The 19951-nt window shown below is 37.0% G+C and overlaps 2 protein-coding genes across 3 annotated transcripts; both read right to left on the reverse strand.

Annotated features, from left to right (window-relative positions):
• Positions 1-958: 958 nt before the first annotated feature.
• Positions 959-4859, reverse strand: sostdc1b (sclerostin domain containing 1b). The gene is made up of 2 exons (XM_053613022.1): positions 4133-4859; positions 959-2125 (listed from the first exon to the last, which is right to left on the reverse strand). Exons 1-2 carry the CDS (start codon positions 4326-4328, stop codon positions 1752-1754), a joined length of 570 nt encoding a protein of 189 aa, XP_053468997.1. The 5' UTR covers positions 4329-4859; the 3' UTR covers positions 959-1751.
• A 5082-nt stretch (positions 4860-9941) lies between these two features.
• On the reverse strand, positions 9942-19388 carry LOC128600350 (ankyrin repeat and MYND domain-containing protein 2-like). Of its 2 annotated transcripts, XM_053612749.1 has the most exons (10): positions 18908-19388; positions 18065-18129; positions 16935-17073; positions 14122-14220; positions 13850-14010; positions 12066-12280; positions 11804-11939; positions 11185-11313; positions 10871-10978; positions 9942-10014 (listed from the first exon to the last, which is right to left on the reverse strand). In XM_053612749.1, the coding sequence occupies exons 1-10, from the start codon at positions 18990-18992 to the stop codon at positions 9994-9996; spliced, it is 1158 nt and encodes a 385-aa protein (XP_053468724.1). In that variant the 5' UTR covers positions 18993-19388; the 3' UTR covers positions 9942-9993. The 2 variants fall into 2 exon arrangements, with proteins under 2 accessions (XP_053468724.1, XP_053468723.1); XM_053612748.1 differs by lacking the exon at positions 9942-10014 and having other exon boundaries at positions 10491-10978.
• Between the last annotated feature and the right edge of the window lie 563 nt (positions 19389-19951).

A 19951-nucleotide genomic window follows, 5' to 3' on the forward strand; every position in this document is an offset into this window, starting at 1 on the left:
ACAGCTGAAAGTCTGTAAATTTGGACAATAAACCTGATTTGTAATGGGGGTTCAATAATTTTGATTGCAACTGTATATACACATGCCTAAGGGCAGTCTTTCAATAATTATTTATAAATATATGACTGAAAGACTTACTCAAAAATACAACCATTATAAACTAACAATAAAGGTCTTAAATGGTAACATAAGAAACCATATTACCAAAACTGTTCTTATGTAGGCTTATTTAACTTTCAGACTCTGGAACAAGAAAATAATGTCATCAGGCAGAAGTGAATGTATGTACTTTCTTCGAACTATATTGAATGCTTTGGTAGCGTGTAACTGCAAATTCTTTTCATTCATCATATATATATATATATATATATATATATATATATATATATATATATATATATATATATATATATATGTGTGTGTGTGTGTGTGTGTGTGTGTGTGTGTGTGTGTGTGTGTATTTAAATTTCATTTGCAAACATGTACATTTGGCTGACATTTTTGTGTGTTTTGCAAAAATTTTTCACATAAATGTTTATTGACTGGACCAACACCTATCCTTAAACCTCCATTATAAAATAGTACATATATTTGTTGTTTTTATTACACATAAACAGGTAATGTAATCTTTTAGGCAAGACCAGACTTTATTTTTACTTCTCACATTTTATTCCTATTGAAATGATTTCCTCTCCACCCAAAATGTTATGTGCTCAGAGTCACTACAGAGCTGTCTACAGTCAATGGAAAACTCTTGATGAACTGCTCAAAACAGTGGCCTGGGGGAAAGGTACTGTGTAATTGCAAAACAGTGTTGCTTTTAGAAATAAGGAATGAAAGGGCCTAGAATACAATAAAACAACCATTCAGTAACATGTTACCACAAAGAGTGGCTGATATGCCTTGGGCTGAGGGTATCCCCCCCCCCCCCCCCCACCCCCACAGCAATGAGTCATAAGGTTTCTTTTTGACTAATTCTTCTTTTCCAAATCCATCCTTGGCACATCAAACTTGTGGCTGCTGGGTGCAGAATTATTGACACAAACTATGACAGAAAGAAGCTGATTTATTGCACCCAAAGCACATATTTTGGCTTCAATTGATATATAAAATGGGTATGACAGATCTCATCAAAAAAACTATAACAGTTATACAAATATTTACATCCCCCTATTTTGAAAAACATTAAACATGACAGTGACATGGCATAATATTGTGCCAGTGCTGAAGTAGTAATGTCTTTACACGTGAAGCCCAATTTCCCTCATTAAAAATGTTTTCATTTCATTATTATCCAAACGCTAACATTGCCTTGGGGTTTAAATGAGGTCTGTCTTTATTCTGCTGCTCTTTCTCATGTTATTTCAGAGGAAAATATTTAATAACCTCCTTCCAAATTATGTTATCTGCTTAGTGCACCACTGAAGTGAAATGAAATGAACTTTATGAACCGAACCTGTTTAAAAAAAAAAAAAGGCCTTGAAGGAGAGTTGCTGTCTAATTGCAAAACAGATGAGAAAATGAACATGTGAAAACAAGCTGTCATACACAAACAGAGGGAGGCTCCTTGAGAAAGAAAACACACAGAATTAATAGATCCAACTACAGGGCTATATATTGTAGTTGCAGTTCCATTTATTATCACAAGTCAGTGTTCTTGAATATCATTGGCCTTCCAGTACAGAAAGCTGATGTGAGGTTAAAAGATGATGACGGTGAACTTTTCAGCTGAGAGTAAGCTAAACCCTGCTTTACTCCTCTGCATTGACTCCATGTCTTTTCTTCGAGGCGGGCTTCTGGGGTGAAGACTTCAACTCAGACTTGTTATGTTGCCTTGTGTAGCGCTTACATGTGCAAGACGTCACAGCAGCAACCTTATACGTGCGTGTACTGCCATCCCGGCACCAGAGCCTGACACGCTGCGTGCGCACATGCTCGTTCACGCACCTCCACTCAGACGCATCCCGCCGTGCCCAGTATCCTCCTCCAATCCAGTTGGGTAGCAGGTGAGCAGGCAGACACTCGCCAGCACACACCAGCTCCTTCACCGCCTTCAGGCTGGTGCACTTACCATCTGATATGTACTTGGTGGAACGTAGCTCTCTGCAGCCCAGCTGACTTTGCTCTGTGAAGAACAAACAAACAAACATGTCCATAGTTTTACTGTATAGGCTGCAGTAATTCTGAAGATTACCCAGGCTACACCATACACCCTCAGAAATAAGGTTACCGAACCCTAGTCACTGCGGTGGTACCATTAAGGCTGTATGTTTTGTAACTTTTGTAGGCCTATGTATCTTTTACCTAGGAAAGTGCATGTGTTGTCCAGTTATGTATCTTACATTTTTCAAAGGGTTACAGGTAATATATATATATATATATATATATATATATATATATATATATATATATATATGTGTGTGTGTGTGTGTGTGTGTGTGTGTGTGTGTGTGTGTGTGTATATATATATATATATATATATATATATATATATATATATATATATATATATATGTGTGTGTGTGTGTGTGTATATATATACACACACACACACTAAAGATACATCAGATGGCACCACCCCAGTGACAAGTATAGTTTGGTACCTTTATATCTGAACATGTATACAGTAAGAGTTCATTTGGTTACTCATATGTAGAGGTAGAAAGTAACCACCATTCAAAGTTCCATCACATCACTGTCACTGATGGAAAATTTAGGAGCTTTACAGTTTAGGAGCTTTACAATTCTTTATCCAAAAGCCATGGTGGAAAATATCTTATGTCCTAATGAAACTCCAAAGAACAGAACAACAGTTGTGTGTTAGCTGTTGTTGTCATTGTTGTTGTCGTTGTTGTTGCTAAATGTAACATTAGTATGATTAACTCTTGAATTTGAACAGTAATCACCTGCACTAATTCTTTGTTTCCATCATGTCTGTTAACTGTATTACGTAGTATGTATCTTTTACCAATATAGGGTGCCTTTAACACTTTACCATAAAAAGATACACATTACAGGTACAAAATATATACCCTTGAGGGTACCACCCCACTGACAAAGGTACAGGTTAGTACCCTTTAGAGAGTAAAACTACCTTTCATCATTCCAAAAAAATAACATCTAATCAAGTGAAAATATTTTGCAAATAGTCCAATGTGTCAAGTATTTCCTATTATAGGGTTACAATAAACTTATAATGTAATTACTAATACTTTTTTTAATTTCAATTTTGAAATTATCTTGTTGTATTGGTAGATATTTATCTCATTTTAAACCGAAAACAGAGTGGATAAGCTCATATTTGATTTATAATGACAAATATTAGATCCCATATTCAAGATATTTTCACTTCCTAAAATATCGTTTGTGCAATGAAGTAATTGCCTTTTATTGCTTATTTTTGCAACATAGGATAACCTACACTGCACAATTTTAAATGAAAATATCTTACTAAAAGTGAAAATGTGTGAAAATATCAAAGTGAAAGTTAAGTGAAAAGATCTTGTATATAGTCAGATTGATCTATTATTTTCTTATTATAAGATGACTATAAAGCAAATATAAGATTATTAATCCTAGTTAATTATAAGATTATTATATAAGATTATTAAGCCTATTAATTTCTAGATGTTATTTTTCCAAATCTCACCTTTTTAAATTTGGTCTATTAGCAGATGATTTTGCAAATAATTCTGCACACAAATACTTTAAATTAGCACAACAATCTGCCAAGAGTACAAGACCATTTCAAGCTTGAAATTACTTTTTGAAATGTCTAGGAATAGATTTAATAATCTTATATTTTGTTTACTGTAATCACATAGGAAATAATTCATTAGTCATAAGTTCATTATTCAAGATATTTCCACTTGATGTAATTTTTTTGCAGTGTAAAGAGCTGCCGTGAGCATTTCTTTAACACTCCTCCATAGATTACTGAAGATGAATAAGTTAACAGGTTAAGTTCATTTGAGAGAGAGAGAGAGAGAGAGAGAGAGAGAGAGAGAGAGAGAGAGAGAGAGAGACTACACCCTTGTTACCAGAAAAACAATGATGGCAAATCAAAAATAAACTAAAGACACAAGACACACATACAGTATTAGTTGTGCAGACTGAGTAGTGAGCTACGCACCTATTTTTGCTGTGTTTTCTGCGTGTCTCCTGTTTCCGCGCGCTTCATTTACAGACCCACTGGCCTGAGTTTCCTGAAGTGAAGAGGCTGCGGCGCCATCCAACAGTTCAGTGGCACCATTCTGAACTCCTTGGCAGCTCTTCAGCAAGGCAAAGGAGAAAATCATCAGCCAGTAACCATGCATGTTCAAGCCCATATGACACAAGAAGCCTTCCAGTGCTCAGTGAGTCTCTAAACATTCCAGGATTGAGGAGATATTACCTGTAGCTCACATGGTTATAAGGTTTTATACTCATCCCTCCCCGCCTTCAGCCAACAGCACTTGCCTGGCAAGTGTGGTTTGTAAGAAATGGGTGTGTGTTTGCACTGATGGCAGGTGCTGAAAATGTGGTCATGTTCAAGCTGGAAAGCCTACACCACGCACATCTGAGCAAATCCCTGTGGTTTCACTATTCACTTTTTCTTGTCATCACCAGATCACCAGGACATGTAATAAGACTAAAGACGAGAAAATGCTGTGCTTGGTGTTTAGAATTTTTAGGGGGGAACAAATCTATTTTAACTACACACATACATCAGTAGTGCAAAGTATCTACAATGCTATGCATTTATTTATTTGATTTATTTATTTTGAATTATTATTTAAATGATTTAATACTTTTACAGTCATGTTTGTTAAGGTTGAATAACACATCAAGGGGTATTCACGTAAAATATTCCAACAAGCCATGAGCAGGTAAGTCTACAGTATGAAGTCTATAAAACTTTCACACCAGTTTCTTGATATTTGTTTGTATTTCCTTTTTTTATTTACTTTTGTAAAAGAAGTACAGTATAGACAAAGGAAGCCTACATGTTGAGCATATTTTTCATGACTCTTCTTAAACTGAAAATGAGCACAATCGACGAAACTATTTTGGAAACTAAAATGTAATGGGGAATATATTTTTGTCAAATTCAGTATATTATACGTTTTGTCTCAAATCACATAGTATTCCAGATCATTTTTGAGTATGCTTAACAGTATTGTGCGGAGACTGAGAAATACAAACAAGTATATCTCTATGTACTATGTATTTGTAGAGCTAGTGAGGCATATAGGAATGGATACCTTTTGTACTAAATGGCTACAACATGGATACAGATAAACTTTTCTGCAAAAAATATTGTGAATATTGGCAAATATTTTTTATAATAAGATAAATCAAATATAAACTTGTTCAGCTTGCTTTTAGATGCTTTTATTAATTTTGAGCTTCCATCCATCCATTTTCTATAGCGCTTTTCCTCCACAGAGAAGCCTGGAGCCTGTGGAATGCAGGAGTCACCATGGACGGGGTGCGAACCCCATCGCAGGAAGAAAACTCCCGAAGGAGGAAATCCCTAAAGCACACGGAGAACATGCATACTCCTCTGTACAGTACAGTAAACATTAATCAATAAACTCTTTCACAGTAAGTACTTTCAAAGATAATTATCAAACTGTGTAAACAGTCCAAGCAAGGGTTTGATGTAATCTCTGCTATCTAGTGCAGGTGAGTAGGTAGATCTGAATGTGCTGTACTGTGTTAGAGAATTTCTGCAGAATCAAATGTACTCTAGCTTCCTTATTCTAATCCAAACAGTTCTCTAAAGCGCCAACATGTGCAACAAACCCATGAAATAAAATACCCCAGGATTATTTTACCTCAAAATGATCCAAACAGGTGTCTCAGATGAGCATGCCAAATAAACGTATGATGACAAAATGGTAACACAACGACCCATGCTCTCTTTATTCTGCTGAAACTGTGTGACTCTCCAAATGAAACAAGGGTCTAATTTCACTCTTTCCTCAGGCTGTTACTTTCAATTCATCATACTTTACCACTGGTACACTTCTCTGATTTTGGTTATATAGAATTATGCGTGCATTATTGTTTTGCTGATCTTGCATTTTACATTCCACTTATGCTTAAAAAAGCTGTCAAAAATGATTTCTTATGACTTTAGAAACCCTGCTAGTGATATTGTTTGAGAGACAGGGGTCTGTGGAGGGTTACTGGGGAACACTGAATGTTCAACCCGCAGGCTTGAAAGCAGAATATAAAAGCCATGTGATACAAGGTGGCATTTGCTAATTTCTTCATCTGAAAAGCAGTTATTTGAGATAGTCCTTTTGTGCTCTGTGACTCTGACAAAGTGAGAAGCAGAGACTGAAGAGGAAGAGATCATCTCCCAGGAGACATAGACGGGTTTCTGCATTGAGTTATGAGCATACTGACATGCAACATGACAAGAGAACATTACACAGACCCTCATTGGCCTACAGGGTGATCTGCTCTCTTGGGATGGGATGAGCTGGGGAACAAAGCTTACAGGTAAAGGTGAGTAACGCTACAGAATTCTGCAGAAGTGCCTTAGGATGTATTCAACAGTACCAAGCGTGAGAAAGTCTGAGAAGATCACTTCTGTTCTTCTCATATCCTGCTGATTCATACTCACACCTCATGATTCATTTAATTATTGCATTAATATATTTTCTTACATAATTAATTTTAAATAACTACAGTAGTGATACGGGCAATAATGATAACATTATGATAATTGAAGCAGGCAATGTGCAATGATTTGCTCTAAATTAGGGGTTGAGCAGAATATGTGGAACATGGCAACTACAGGGCCCCAGGACTGATGCCGGAGGGCATTATTAATTTGAATGAATAATTTCAAATTATTAACTGAAAATAATTTCTATAGTTTACACCTAAATAACTTTACTCATTATAATTTATAATCAACTTAAAATTTTATATTGACCTGACCCCAAGATCACCACAAAATAAGGGTGCGTGATATGACACCTGATAAGGCGGTGGTTTAGTGATTAGCATGTTTACCTAGCAACCTCCAGGGTTAAGGGTTCGAATCCCACCTCTGCCCTGTGTGCGTAGAGCTTGCATGTTCTCCCCATGCTTTGGGGGAAACCTGGTCAAAGACATGTGTTTTAGGCTGATTGGTATTTCCAAATTGTACGTAGTGTGTGCGATTGTGCCCTGCAATGGGTTGCACCATTCCAGGGTGCCCCCGATCCTGTGCTCCGAGCTCCCTGTGTAGGATATACGATATGGAAGATGGATGGATTTTCTCAAAGGCATTTGTACAATACAAAACATGCATCACGATATATATTGTTTGCTCACAAACTGCCAGCAAAGCAGGCTCTGGGTTACTGATCAGAAGGTCGTGGGTTCATGCCCCAGCACTGCCAAGCTGCCACTGTTGGGCCCTTGAGCAAGGCCCTTAACCCTCTCTGCTCCAAGGGCGCCGTATCATGGCTGGCCCAATGCTCTGACCCCAACTTCCTAGTAAGCTGGGATATGCGGTAAAAAATTTTTTTCACTGTGCTGTAATGTATATGTGACAAATAAAGGCTTCTACTGTAATCATGATAAGCATCATAAATAAATAATTTAGTTTCTAAATAAATTTTCTATATAAAAAAATCATTTTTATTTATAAAAACAAACAAACAAATGAAACATATTTAAACAAGAGATCTGCAGTAATTATGTGATGCAATATTTGATTTTAACATTTTGAAATTTGAAATTGGAAAAATTCACATTTCTGCTGCAGATCACATTATTGCTGCAGATTTGCCAGCTGCATTCATGTTGTGGATCTCCTGTTCTTCTGCATCCCAAACTTTAATTTTATATTATTAGTCTATTTAGAGATGGGACTACATTTTTTATATGGTAGAATTAATTAACATACAGTTGCTCAAGGAATGTGTAAGGAACAGGAATTACTTGGCTCCAGAACTAAAACGTTTTGGTAACACTGTCACTGTCGAATCTGTCTCATCCTAAGATCTTTATAGTTAGATTTAAGTCCATTTTATTTTGTTGTTATGTGTAATCCAGGAAGACAGCCTGCATTTTTAAACATGGAGTCTACTGGACTATGGAAGAATACTGTAATAACAACTCGTATTGGAGTTTTGGAGGTCAAAAGCTGCCCTCTACTGTCATAATTGTTACACTACCAGAAAAGCCTCAGACACCCATTACAGAGTCAACACTTAACACTTAACTCCTGCAACCTCTACCTTACAAGAAACTCGTTTTTATAACGATATGCAGTCAACTATCCAAATTTAGCCTGGTTTGTTAATGGATAAACCCATTTATATTTACATTTAGATAAACTACCCTGATATGTATTAAGAAAGACACCAGTGAAGTTTATTAAATGTTTATTCAGTGAAAAAATCTTATGAAAAATAACCAAATTACAAGACAGGATTTTTTTTTTGTTTTAAACAAAAAAGAAAAATTCAGTTGTTCAAAGTGTTCAGTCTGGAGGTATAAAAGGATGAAAAACACTAATCAGTACTGATCTGTAATAAGAAATAATCCACCATCAGTTAGAGAACAGAGTTGTTCTTCAAATTTATATATATATATATATATATATATATATATATATATATATATATATATATATATTTATATATATATTTATATATATATATATAAGTGAGCCCTTATGCCAGTGCAGACTCACACTACCAGTCAACACTTCGGACACACCTGCTCACAGAATACTCACACTATGGAATAACATGCTATTATGCAATGACCAAGAAAAGTTTTAAGCAAATCGGATAATATATATATATATATATAATATACACTACCGGTCAAAAGTTTGGAGACACTGGACTGAAAGGTTTCTCATAATCTTAAAAACCTTTTGAAGGTGTATGATTAAATGTTTGAAATCGGTGTTGTAGACAAAAATATAATTGTGCCAACATATTCATTTCTTTCATTAGAAAACTAACATTTTATTTACAAAAAAAAAAAATGTTTTTTTAAACGGATGACTGGGAGTGAAATATTCCGAAAAGCAGCTGATAATTGTCCAGCGTGGGTGTGACCTCCTTTAATACTGTTTAAAAAGCAACTCAGGAAAATTCCTCAAGAAATTGGTTGAGAAAATGCCAAGTATACATTTCTGGAAATTCTAGACAAAAAGGGTGTCTACTTTGAAGATGCTAAAATATTAAATTATTTTGATTTATTTTGGATTTTTCACAACATAATTCCCATAGTTCCATTTGTGTTACTCCAGAGTTTTGATGACTTTATTATTATTATTATTATTTGTTATTATTGTTGTTGTTGTTGTTGTTGTTATATATTAATTGTTTCTACTAAGTTCTAAATAAAAAGCACTTCTTTGGGGTAACAATGTAACTTTAAGTAAAAGAAAAAAAAACTTAACAATTTGATTCAGAAATACATTTTTACATGGACATTAATTTCACTAAACTTTTCAACCATAAGTTTTTATCAAAATGCCTTTAATACAACAAAAAATATACATTTAATCTAGTGTGTCCAAACAATTTGACTGGTAGTATACATACTTGTATCTATTACCCTAAAAGGCACTTTTAAAGGTTCTGTGTAGAGCCCTACAACAGAGGGTTTTTGTTAGAGATTATTTCAAGTACAATACTTTTCAGGAGGCTAGAAGTGCTAAGAACTCTAACGAACCCTGAGTACCTTTTTTGGGTCTAATATAGAGTACAGGGTCTAATGGTTCTTTGGTTATCACTCTGGGTTCTATGTAGAACTGTGGGTTTCCCTATCAGCTTGTGTAGTGTTCTGCCCAGTTATAATGTATGGTGAATGAGCAGAGGTTTAACAATCAGGAAGATGGACGGCCCTCTCTTCCCCAGTCCTGGCAGCCAGACATGGCCTCTGCAACAGCATTTGAAGGCTCAGGGAAATTCTCAGCAAAAGAATGTGAACGTCCAAGCTCCGCAAAGCCCAAACAAAGACCCAGCAATGAGCTGCAATTTCCCTCTATAGCGTCATGACCATCATCTAAAGAAACAAAGTGATAGATCTGAGTGGACAGTAGAGAAATCAGTCACTTAAACATGAACCATGAAATGCTATCCTATCAGAGAGACAGAGAGCCCACGTCTCCTGTCAAATTTATTCATCACTACTTTGCAGAAATATAAAGTGCCTTATGATAATTTTTCTGTTTCTGTGTGAAATAATGAAGTTTTCCCATGATGTAAAGCAGTAGTTTTCAAATTGCAGTCTGGGGACCCCCAGGGATCTGTGAAGCATAAACAGGGTGTCTGTAATTTATTTATTTATTTTTTACTTTCTTACAGTGCTGGAAATATCAACCCATTATTACCAAATTTATCATATTTATTATTGACTTCTTATAGTTATCAGCCTAAATGACTGCTACTTATCCCAAACCCCCGTAACTCAAAAACAAATAGGCCTATAAATATTGTCAACTTAGACATAATATAGTCTGTCAGTGGAAAATCCAGGAATAAAAAAGATCTATGGCTCCAATAAGTAGCCAACATATTATTGTACATATTTAAATAATGATCCTAATATTTCAATAGTTGGATTATGTTTGGAGAGAATCTGTGGAATTTATTTTACAGGTCCCTGGCTGCAAAAAGAACAGCCATGCCTTAAAATAATCGGTAAGTGGCTGAGATATGAAATAAAACAATGATTGATTAGAGTGCTTAATGTCAGATTTAATTAAAGGGTGAGTAAAAAACAAGTTCACCCTTTTGTACTGTAAATGAAACGGTCATATTTATTATTGATTTCCATGCAGGAAAAAGGTCTAATTAAAAAAAAAACATTATGGCATAAAGACATGTTAATATTGACCATTTCCAGCGATTTCTCTCACACTCGGGGAATCTTTACTTTGAAATTCTTTCTGTCGCTGCAGAGCCTTACACACTTTCTTATGTGTGAACCAGTGCAACCTCTGACAAGCCTGCCCACAGTAGACAACCTGGAAAGAAAAAAATCGAGACAGTTAACATGTACCTTTACCCACCTGTGCTCACAGTGCTAGAATCAGTCTCAGTAAGAACTCTCAGTGTAAATACATAGAACTCACAAAGTGATTTTTTTTAACCTAATCTTAATCACATCATATCAAGTTTAAAAATGGCAAAGACCAAGGACTATATGACAGGAAGCAGAGAGCCTCTGTACCTTTTCGCAGAATGAACACTTCTTATCAGCTCCCCTCTCTCCGCATGTAGCACAAAACTCGGCATCCATTAGAGCCATCTGACCTGTTAATGCCTGAGTAAGAACTAAGAAGGCTGTTGGGGAGTTTCCCTTGAAACAATAAACAGTTTGCTGATTTTACAATTATATATGGTTGATTAAAGTAACAGTTTGTAATTTTAATGTTCTTTTCTGCCTGTGAGGTAAATTGCAATTCCACTGAAAATTTCCCCTAACTGATCCCCCCACCTCCTCTGGAAAAACCACATATGCCTTGTGCGTTGTAATTTAAGGATAAGAAGCTGGAAACATAAACAGAAGCCTGGTATGGGGGGAAAACCTCTTTTGCATGCTAAGATAGCAAATTAGTTTTTCTAAGCTAACCTTGAAATTATTAAAACACACTGGGGAATACCATGACCTGAATCTTATCTGCTTTTTCAATAGCCTATTCATTCTCCTTTGAATACAATGGAGTAACTTATTCATACCACACATTTGACCTCTATACAAAGTGAATTACATGGAGGTTATAGGCTACATAAGGTAAAGGTAACAAATAAATCAAAGTGTTAGTAATAAGCCATACAGTTTCACTAACAATTTCCATTGGAGCTATGTTTTGGACCAGCTGGTGTAACAGAGTCGCCTCACAGTAAGGAAACTTCTGGATACAGTCACGAATAAATTTCTCCTGGTACTGTGGAAAGCCATCACCATCTCGCCCTTTTAAAAGACTGAAAAAAAATCACATAATTACCATCTGTGGAACTAATATATTAATAAGTGTGATCACATTGAAGGGGCAGTGTGATCAAAGGTTTCCATTTGCATCACTTTATGGTGCTTGACAATGAAATTACCTCTTGAGGAGAGCGTCTAGTTTGTCATCACGCTCCTGTAAGAAGGCTAGGCACTTCTGTAGCACACAGCTGATGTAATGCATCTTCATAGCCAGCACCTCATTCATGTCCTGCTGCTTCACACACTGCTCACACAGCAGATCCATCACTCGGTAACACTTCTCCAGAGCTACGACGTCTACAAGCAGCGGGTTTTCTTTCACCATCATCACCATCTAACAGAGAGAGTGGGACGATGCGTGGCATTTGAGATAATGGAAGGAAGAGAAAATAAAAGGAATAGGAGATAGTCAGGACAAATATATCACAGTGAAATATTTCAGCACCATTTTGGTCCCACTAGCAGGTTTCCAGGAACATTGTAGATTACACATATTCTATTGACTCATCAAAAAAAAGTAGATTAGGAGTTAAATATCTGTGAGACTGTGAGAATTTTATGCATGTGAGAGCAAGACATCTGAGAAAGCTAAGATGCCATGCTCCAAACAACATAGGCACATAAGATCCAATTACACCATTTTTCCATGAACCTTTACATTGCAAGAATTTCCAATGTAATATTATTTATTTATATATGTGCATGTTTACAATATACACAACAGGCCAAAAGTTTGAACGCAGCACTAAGTCTGTAAAGCATTAATGCTTCACCATTTAAAGAAATAGTTAATAGGTAGTATATGTAATATATACTATCTATATTGTACAACTAACTGAACTCTTAAATTATTTTACATTGATTTAAAGTATACTTGTTATTTAAAGTCCACAACGTTTTAGCAGATATGTTACTAAATCCTCATGAATGGGTGGCATAAAATCAATGGCATTTCAGGTCAGTTATAAGTCCTTTTGCCTGGTGGGATCTGCTTTTCTCACTGAGTAGTCAAGTTTATCCCATAAATCCTTTGTGAGTGAAGAAAAGCCATTTGGTGAATATTTGAAATAAAATCTCTGCTTTTCTGCTCACAGTAATGTACTTTAGCAGTCTTACTGAAATATAGCCATGCACTTACTGCTAGGCTACATTTTGATACTGCGCTTAACATGCATTATATGCCCAAACGTATGTAGACACCTGACTATTGCACCCATGAGTTGGAAGCATGTGTGCTGTTGGACTACGATTTCACTTCATTAGAACTAAGAGGCCTAGCCCAAATGTATCCCAGCATGACAATGCCCCATGCACGAAGCAAAGGCTATAAAGACATGGTTTGCCAAGGTTGGTGTGGACGAAACTGAACGGGCCTGAACAGAGCCCCGACCTCAAACGCACTGAACACCTTTGGGATGAATTGGAATGCTGACTGTCTTCTCATCTTACATCAGTGCACAAGCTCACCAAAGCTCTTGTGTCTGTGTACAAATCCCCACAGCTACATTCCAAACTCTAGTGGAAAGCCTTCCCTAAAGACTGAGGGCTATATATATATATATACATATATATATATATATATATATATATATATATATATATATATATATATATATATACACACACACACACACACACATATATATATATATATATATATATATATATATATATATATATGCCAATCAGCCTACAACATATGTCTTGGGACTTGAGTACACGGGGAAAACCCCCAAAGCACGGGCAAACTCCAAACATGCAAACTCCCCGCACACAGGCAGAGGCGGGAATTGAACCCCCAATCCTGGAGGTATGAGGCAAATGTGCTAACCAATAAGGATAAGTATTAATAAGGATTTTTTGCAATTTACAGAAATATATAGATTTAAAAAGCTAACCCTACCTTGACTGGGTTAAGGTTGGTGGTCATGATGATCTTATGTAAAGGTCCTGCCAGTTTTGGAGGCAGTATGGGTTCTTTCTCTAAGCCCTGTGGTCTGGTGTAGTATTCTAATCTTGCTCGTGAGAAGAAGTTATTGATCACTGTCACACAGTCATGCTGGCCTGCAATACAGAAAAAAATAAAAATAGCTGCTCAGTGGTTGTATATAATTGATTTTGTGAGCAGTGTGTGAACATCTTTGTCTGTCGGTGAGCATTATCTGCATTTCTCACCTACAAAAGCTGCCATTTGTGCTGCAGTCCGTCCCACAGAGTTGACCAGGTCTGTCTCTGCCCCAGCATCCAGCATCATCCATGTAATCTCAGCATTGCCTAAGCATGAGTTTTACTAGAGCTAGGAATATTTACTCAAAATACGACTGAGCTAAAAAAAAAAAAAACGTCTGGGTTACACATGTAACCCTGTTCCCTGAGAAGGGAATGAGATGTTGCATGAGCTTTATGCTGTGGTAAGCGCCCTCGTGCACGACCGGTATCTGAAGTCTGTGTAAAATTGAGAACGAGTATACCCACTCCATCATACTGAGGGTATGGCCTAAGTCTGGCGTGAGAGATCTGGGCATAAGGGTCACTGCAAGATCCTCGACCAAACTGTAATGCCGCACACACATCTTGTAAGGGTACCCCTTAGATAAAGCCTTTGAGGAGGCAACCCCCCTAGTGGAATGAGCCTCTATGCCCAGAGATGTAGCGAGACCGTGCGCCTCATAAGCAATAGAGATTGCATCCACTATCCAAATAGAGATGGGCTGCTTTACACAGCTCTTCTGCCTCTGCCAAGCAGACCAGCAACTGCTCTGACTTACACCGCTGGCTGGAGCGTTGGACGTAAGTACAAAGAGTCCTCACTGGACACAGTAGGTGCAATCTTTCTCGTTCCAGTGTAAGGAACGGAGGAGGGCAGAAAGTCTACAACACCACCGGCTGAGCAGCAAACGTAGGCACTTAGGAAATAATCCGGCCTCGGATATAGGAAGTCATTGGCTCATCCAGGGGCAAAGTCAAGGCAGGAAGGGGCAACAGAGATGTCAGGGCCAGCCAAAGGAGCTACCTTTAGGGAAAGAAGCTTCAAGGGCTCAAATGGGGCACCTGGACCACAGAAATATCCAGGAAAGTACGCACGGACTGCAGATGGGCCTCAGCCATCTGATAAACCTTGAAGTTAGAGGATGTTGCCCCACAGAGGCTCCATCAATAGGGGCATGGCTGGCCGAAATGGCGGCCATGTAGACCCTAATTGTAGAAGGAGCCAACCCTGCTGAGAAACATTCCAGTAAGAACTCCATGACTGAAGCTATTAGACAGTTTAATGGGTCTCATTGACGTTCCTCACGTCACGATAAAAAAGTTGCCACTTGAATGCATACAATTTTCTCATGGATGGTGCACTAGCATTTAACCTGAGATGGTGCTCCTCAGGGGCCAGACTAGAAGTTTCCATAGTTCCAGCCGAAGATCATAAATCAATCCTCTGCCTTGAGACAATAGATCTCTGCAAACGGGAAGCTCCCAGGGAGTGCTGTCCAGCAGAGATATTATCTCCGAGAACCGTATTTGAACTGGCCAATCAGGCGCGAATAGCAGCAGACATAGCCCGGTCTTGGCGAGCTCTCGCTAGAACCAGTGGGAGCAGAGCAATCGGGGGAAAGGTGTACAGACGAGTACTGATAAAAAGCCGGATGGTCCCTCTCCTCTTTAGTCCTCTTTAGTTTAGATGGTTTCCAAAAAGAATTTAAAATTTCGATTTGACCACAGATCAGTTTTCCACCTTGCCTCAGTCCAGTTTAACTTATCTTTGGCCCAGAGAAGATGGCAGCGTTTCTGGATCATTTTCGCATATGGCTTCTTCTTTGCATGATAGAACTTTAATCAGCATTTGTGGATAGTATGGCGAACTGTGTTCACACACATTGAGTTCTGGAGGTGTTTCTGAGCTCAGACAGTCATTTCCATTACAGAATCATACCTGTTTTTAATGCAGTGCCGCCTGAGGACCCGAAGATCACGGGCATGCAATATTGATTTTCATCCTTGTTCCTTGCGCACAGAGATTTCTCCAGATTCTTAGAATCTTTTAATGATATTATGTACTGTGGATGATGAGATATTCATAGTCTTCGCAATTTTAGGTTGAGGAACATTATTCTGAAATTGTTCTACAAATTGTAGACGCATTTTTTTTCGCAGATTGGTGAACCTCTGCCCATCTTTACTTCTGAAAGACTCTGCCTCTCAATGATACTTTTTATATCCAATCATGTTACTGACCTGTTGCCAATTAACCTCCAGCTGTTTCTTTTTAGTAACACTTACTTTTCCAGCATTTTGTTGCCCCCGTCCCAACTTTTTTGAGATGTGTTGCTTTTTTTAATGGAGGTCCTTTTTTTTAATGGTATATTTACTAAGTTTAAACATTTGATATGTGTTCTATGTTCTATTGTGAATAACATGTGGGTTTATGAGATTTGCAAATCATTGCATTCTGTTTTTATTTAATTGTACACAGCGTCCCAAATATATATGTATATATATATATATATATTATTTTGGAATTGGGGTTGTGTATATATATATATATATATATATATATATATATATATATATATATATATATATATATATATATATATTTTTTTTTTTTAAATAGATAGAAAATAGTTTTAGGAATGTTTACACAGACAACCAGCATGCGACTTCGCTGAACACAAAGAGAAGCTGATGACGTGGTTTACAGGCGCTGTTTTATAGTCACACGACGTGCGAAATTCCACGTCACCTGACCACGGCAGGCCTATAAAGAGGCGTGATTTTACACAGATTTCAGATACCGGTTGCGCATAAGGGTGCTTCCCACAGTGTGAAGCTCATGTAACATTGAGTTCCCTTTGAAAGGGAACACAATTGTTTTATATATAAACAGCTCTCTTTATTTATGAAAAATCGAAAATGTATTTGACTTCATTTAGCTGATTGATACTCCACATAAAATACCCATTTTTGCCCCCAGAAAACATTAGTGTTGTCACCTGAGAGGCTGGCGAACATGAGTGCAGTATAGCCATACTCATGCTCATTACAGTTGACATCAGCTCCATGCTGCAGCAATAGCCTGCATAAGTCTGCTTGCCCCTTATAAGCAGCATGCATGAGAGGGGTCATGCCGTTCTGGATGGAAAGATCATGGGGAAAACATAAAATAAACAGATGTGAGATTGAAACTGAAACTGCACATTTTATTGAAGACATCTGATATGATTATTCAAAACAACAGCCTGTTTTTTTATTCTTTTGCATGTCTACCTCTAATCAACAAACATTGTTAGTTCTTTCTCATCTTTATGACTCATAATCTGCACTGCTTTTTGGTCAGAGCTGACTGAGTGCGTTGGTGGCATAGACTGCATGCCATACATCTGAGTTTGACAGGCAGGAGGCTTGTGGTTTGCTGTTTTAAACCACTCTAATTTTTTGACAAAAGAGTCTGAACAAGCCTGTACTGTGGGCTACATTGAGTGCCGCCTCTCCATTATCAAAACCCCTTTGAGCTGCATGTCCGCCTCTCACAAGTCTACACCATATGTCTGTCTAACAATGGACAGCATGTGTTGTTAATTCACTCCAACAGGCTCTTCACAAATTCACATAAGAGCTACTCAATAAATGATTACATCACTTACATATGGACAAAATGTACAGTTAAACGATTCTGATTGTTCAGAAGATGTTGATTAATTTTCTATAACAGCATGCCACTGACAAGTGGGTTGGCTGCAAGTTGTTTCTATAGCTATAGCTTACACAAGGACCTGTATGTCAGACACTTAGAAGAGAGAGAAAAAAGAGATGCTAATGAGGGAATGACTGTAGCTTATAGCTGTTATAAGATAAGTGATAACAGGAACTAACTTATTTTGTGGATGTTTAACAACATTAAACAGAAGTAATCATCCAAATGTAATTATTGGCAAATGAATGTGGTATAAAACAAATAAAATACTTTTATTAAAAAATGCTATTGGAAAAGAATCAAATTAATAATAGTATTGCGTTGTCCCATATCACACCACCTTTCACTGATTATTTTCCTATAACAGCATGCTCCGTATTTATGTGTTTATTTGTGTTTATGCTATAAAGGTGAATTAATTATCCTTACCTCATCCAGACAGTTAACGCGCACTTCTTTACTGTTGAGAAGCTGAGCGGCCTCTTGCACATCCCCTGCACAGAGAAGATTTGCTGGGTCAAATAATTACAAACTAATAGATAGATAATTAAAAAAAAAAAAAATCTTAGGAGCTAGTCTACATGAATGAAAAACATGAATATCGTGTAAAACTGTGTCCATCACACTGGCCCTGTACTAGGTGATTTTATCAGTTTAGAATGAGCTGTTTATGTGATTATTCAAAACAATACCGATATCAGAGGTCTAAGTATCGACTGAGAACTGCTACCCAGTAACCAGTAGTGACCAAATCAACTCTCAGCAAGCTTCGATTGTCAAGTTATGCAAAACAAGTCACTCAGCATCACTTATTCAAGGTATAAAATAATCAGGAGAGCAGAAAAAAATGGTTAAATATGATGTGATACTGTTAGCACCCCGTCCATGCTGTCCCCCACCTTGTGCCCCTAGTTCTCTGGGATAGGCTCCAGCCCCCCATACAATATCCAGTATGGAAAATGGATGGATGGAAAATGGATTGATGGATGGATGATCTCATACCGATCCAGCTTTTCAAGTCGATATCATCCCTGACACTCAGTATTAAATTGATACACCGCTACATATCACGTAAAATACATTAAATTAGCACACACATACACACATCAATTTTTAGAAAACAATGAATTATTAAACATTTATGCAAAAATATAGGTTCAAAAAAATATGAGGAATGTTTTTTTAAGTTTAAAATTTTAAGTATCAATTTTACATTTTAATTAAATTTTAAAAAGGGCAGTATATATTTCTTGTATGTGTTCTGACTGATACCTGCAGCAGCAACCTGTAGCATCTCTCTTTCAGCAGATGTTAAATCACCTCTCTTCGTTTTAGCTGTGTTCTGTTGAGTTGTCATTTTAATGTTAATTCCTACTGTTGTTGTTTTTTAATTGTTAATAATGCGAATTTACCTTTATTTCCCCTTTAAAACACCTTTATTCAATCACGATAAAGTAGTGGGAGATATACAGGAGTCCTCAATTTATAACACTGTAGCCATGGAAGGAAAGCCATTGTTAGGATCATACCATCTGCAAAAAGGGGGAGATACAATTTATGCGCTCAAATGTAAGAACATTGAAACAGGTCATTTTTGACTATAGGTTGACATGCCTTATTTTTTTCTATAGAATATAACTTTCATCATGTAATCTGTTTTATTTACAGTGTATTTGATTCATAATGTAGACCTATAATGTAGAATAAACTCCTTGATTCCTGTCAAATATGGACTGCTCCAATGCCTTTCACTACCTCTCTGTGTGGAAGAGTGAGTGAGACTTAGTGATCTTCAACTGGTGCTTCAAACTCTTCACAAGGTTAAATCCACTGCCAGGTAAAATAGGTTTAACTTAACCAGTGGTCTGTTTAAATGTGTCTTTTGTGCTGTAGTTTTCGTCCCTTTTGTTTGTCTATACTGGTGTGACCCGGTGTGGTAATATTTAAACCGTTCAGCTTAAATGTTCAGCTTCTGCATGAACATGTATATTTTGCCCGTTTAAAACAAGTATACCAACATTTGAAGCAAGTTGCCTTAAACTCTAATTGTGGATGCAGTTTTCTTTGATTACTGAAATCATCATCGCATAGGATTCATAAATACTTACAACACAATAAATGCTTAAGCGCATTGAACGCACCACGAATATAATGTAAGGACTGCAGCTGGGCTTCAACAGCACAGGTAAAGTTGTGTATCATGTCTTATAAACTAATCATCATTGTCAAAAGATTACTAACACATTATTTATTCAGGACAACCTTATATGTGATTTTTTTCTGATTAAATATGTGCGGATGAATCAAGTGTGCAGA

Source organism: Ictalurus furcatus, chromosome 24 (genome assembly GCF_023375685.1).
Source record: "Ictalurus furcatus strain D&B chromosome 24, Billie_1.0, whole genome shotgun sequence".
Classification (NCBI taxonomy): Eukaryota; Metazoa; Chordata; class Actinopteri; order Siluriformes; family Ictaluridae; genus Ictalurus; species Ictalurus furcatus.

Coding starts and splice junctions, on each gene's coding strand:
- sostdc1b (XM_053613022.1), bottom strand. CDS start 4,328: ATGGGCTTGAACATGCATGGTTACTGGCTGATGATTTTCTCCTTTGCC. Junction 2,126..4,132: donor AGAAAACACAGCAAAAATAG/GTGCGTAGCTCA, acceptor TGTTCTTCACAG/AGCAAAGTCAGCTGGGCTGC.
- LOC128600350 (XM_053612748.1), bottom strand. CDS start 18,992: ATGACAACTCAACAGAACACAGCTAAAACGAAGAGAGGTGATTTAACA. Junction 14,011..14,121: donor ACAAATGGCAGCTTTTGTAG/GTGAGAAATGCA, acceptor TCTGTATTGCAG/GCCAGCATGACTGTGTGACA. Junction 11,940..12,065: donor CTAGACGCTCTCCTCAAGAG/GTAATTTCATTG, acceptor ATTTTTTTTCAG/TCTTTTAAAAGGGCGAGATG.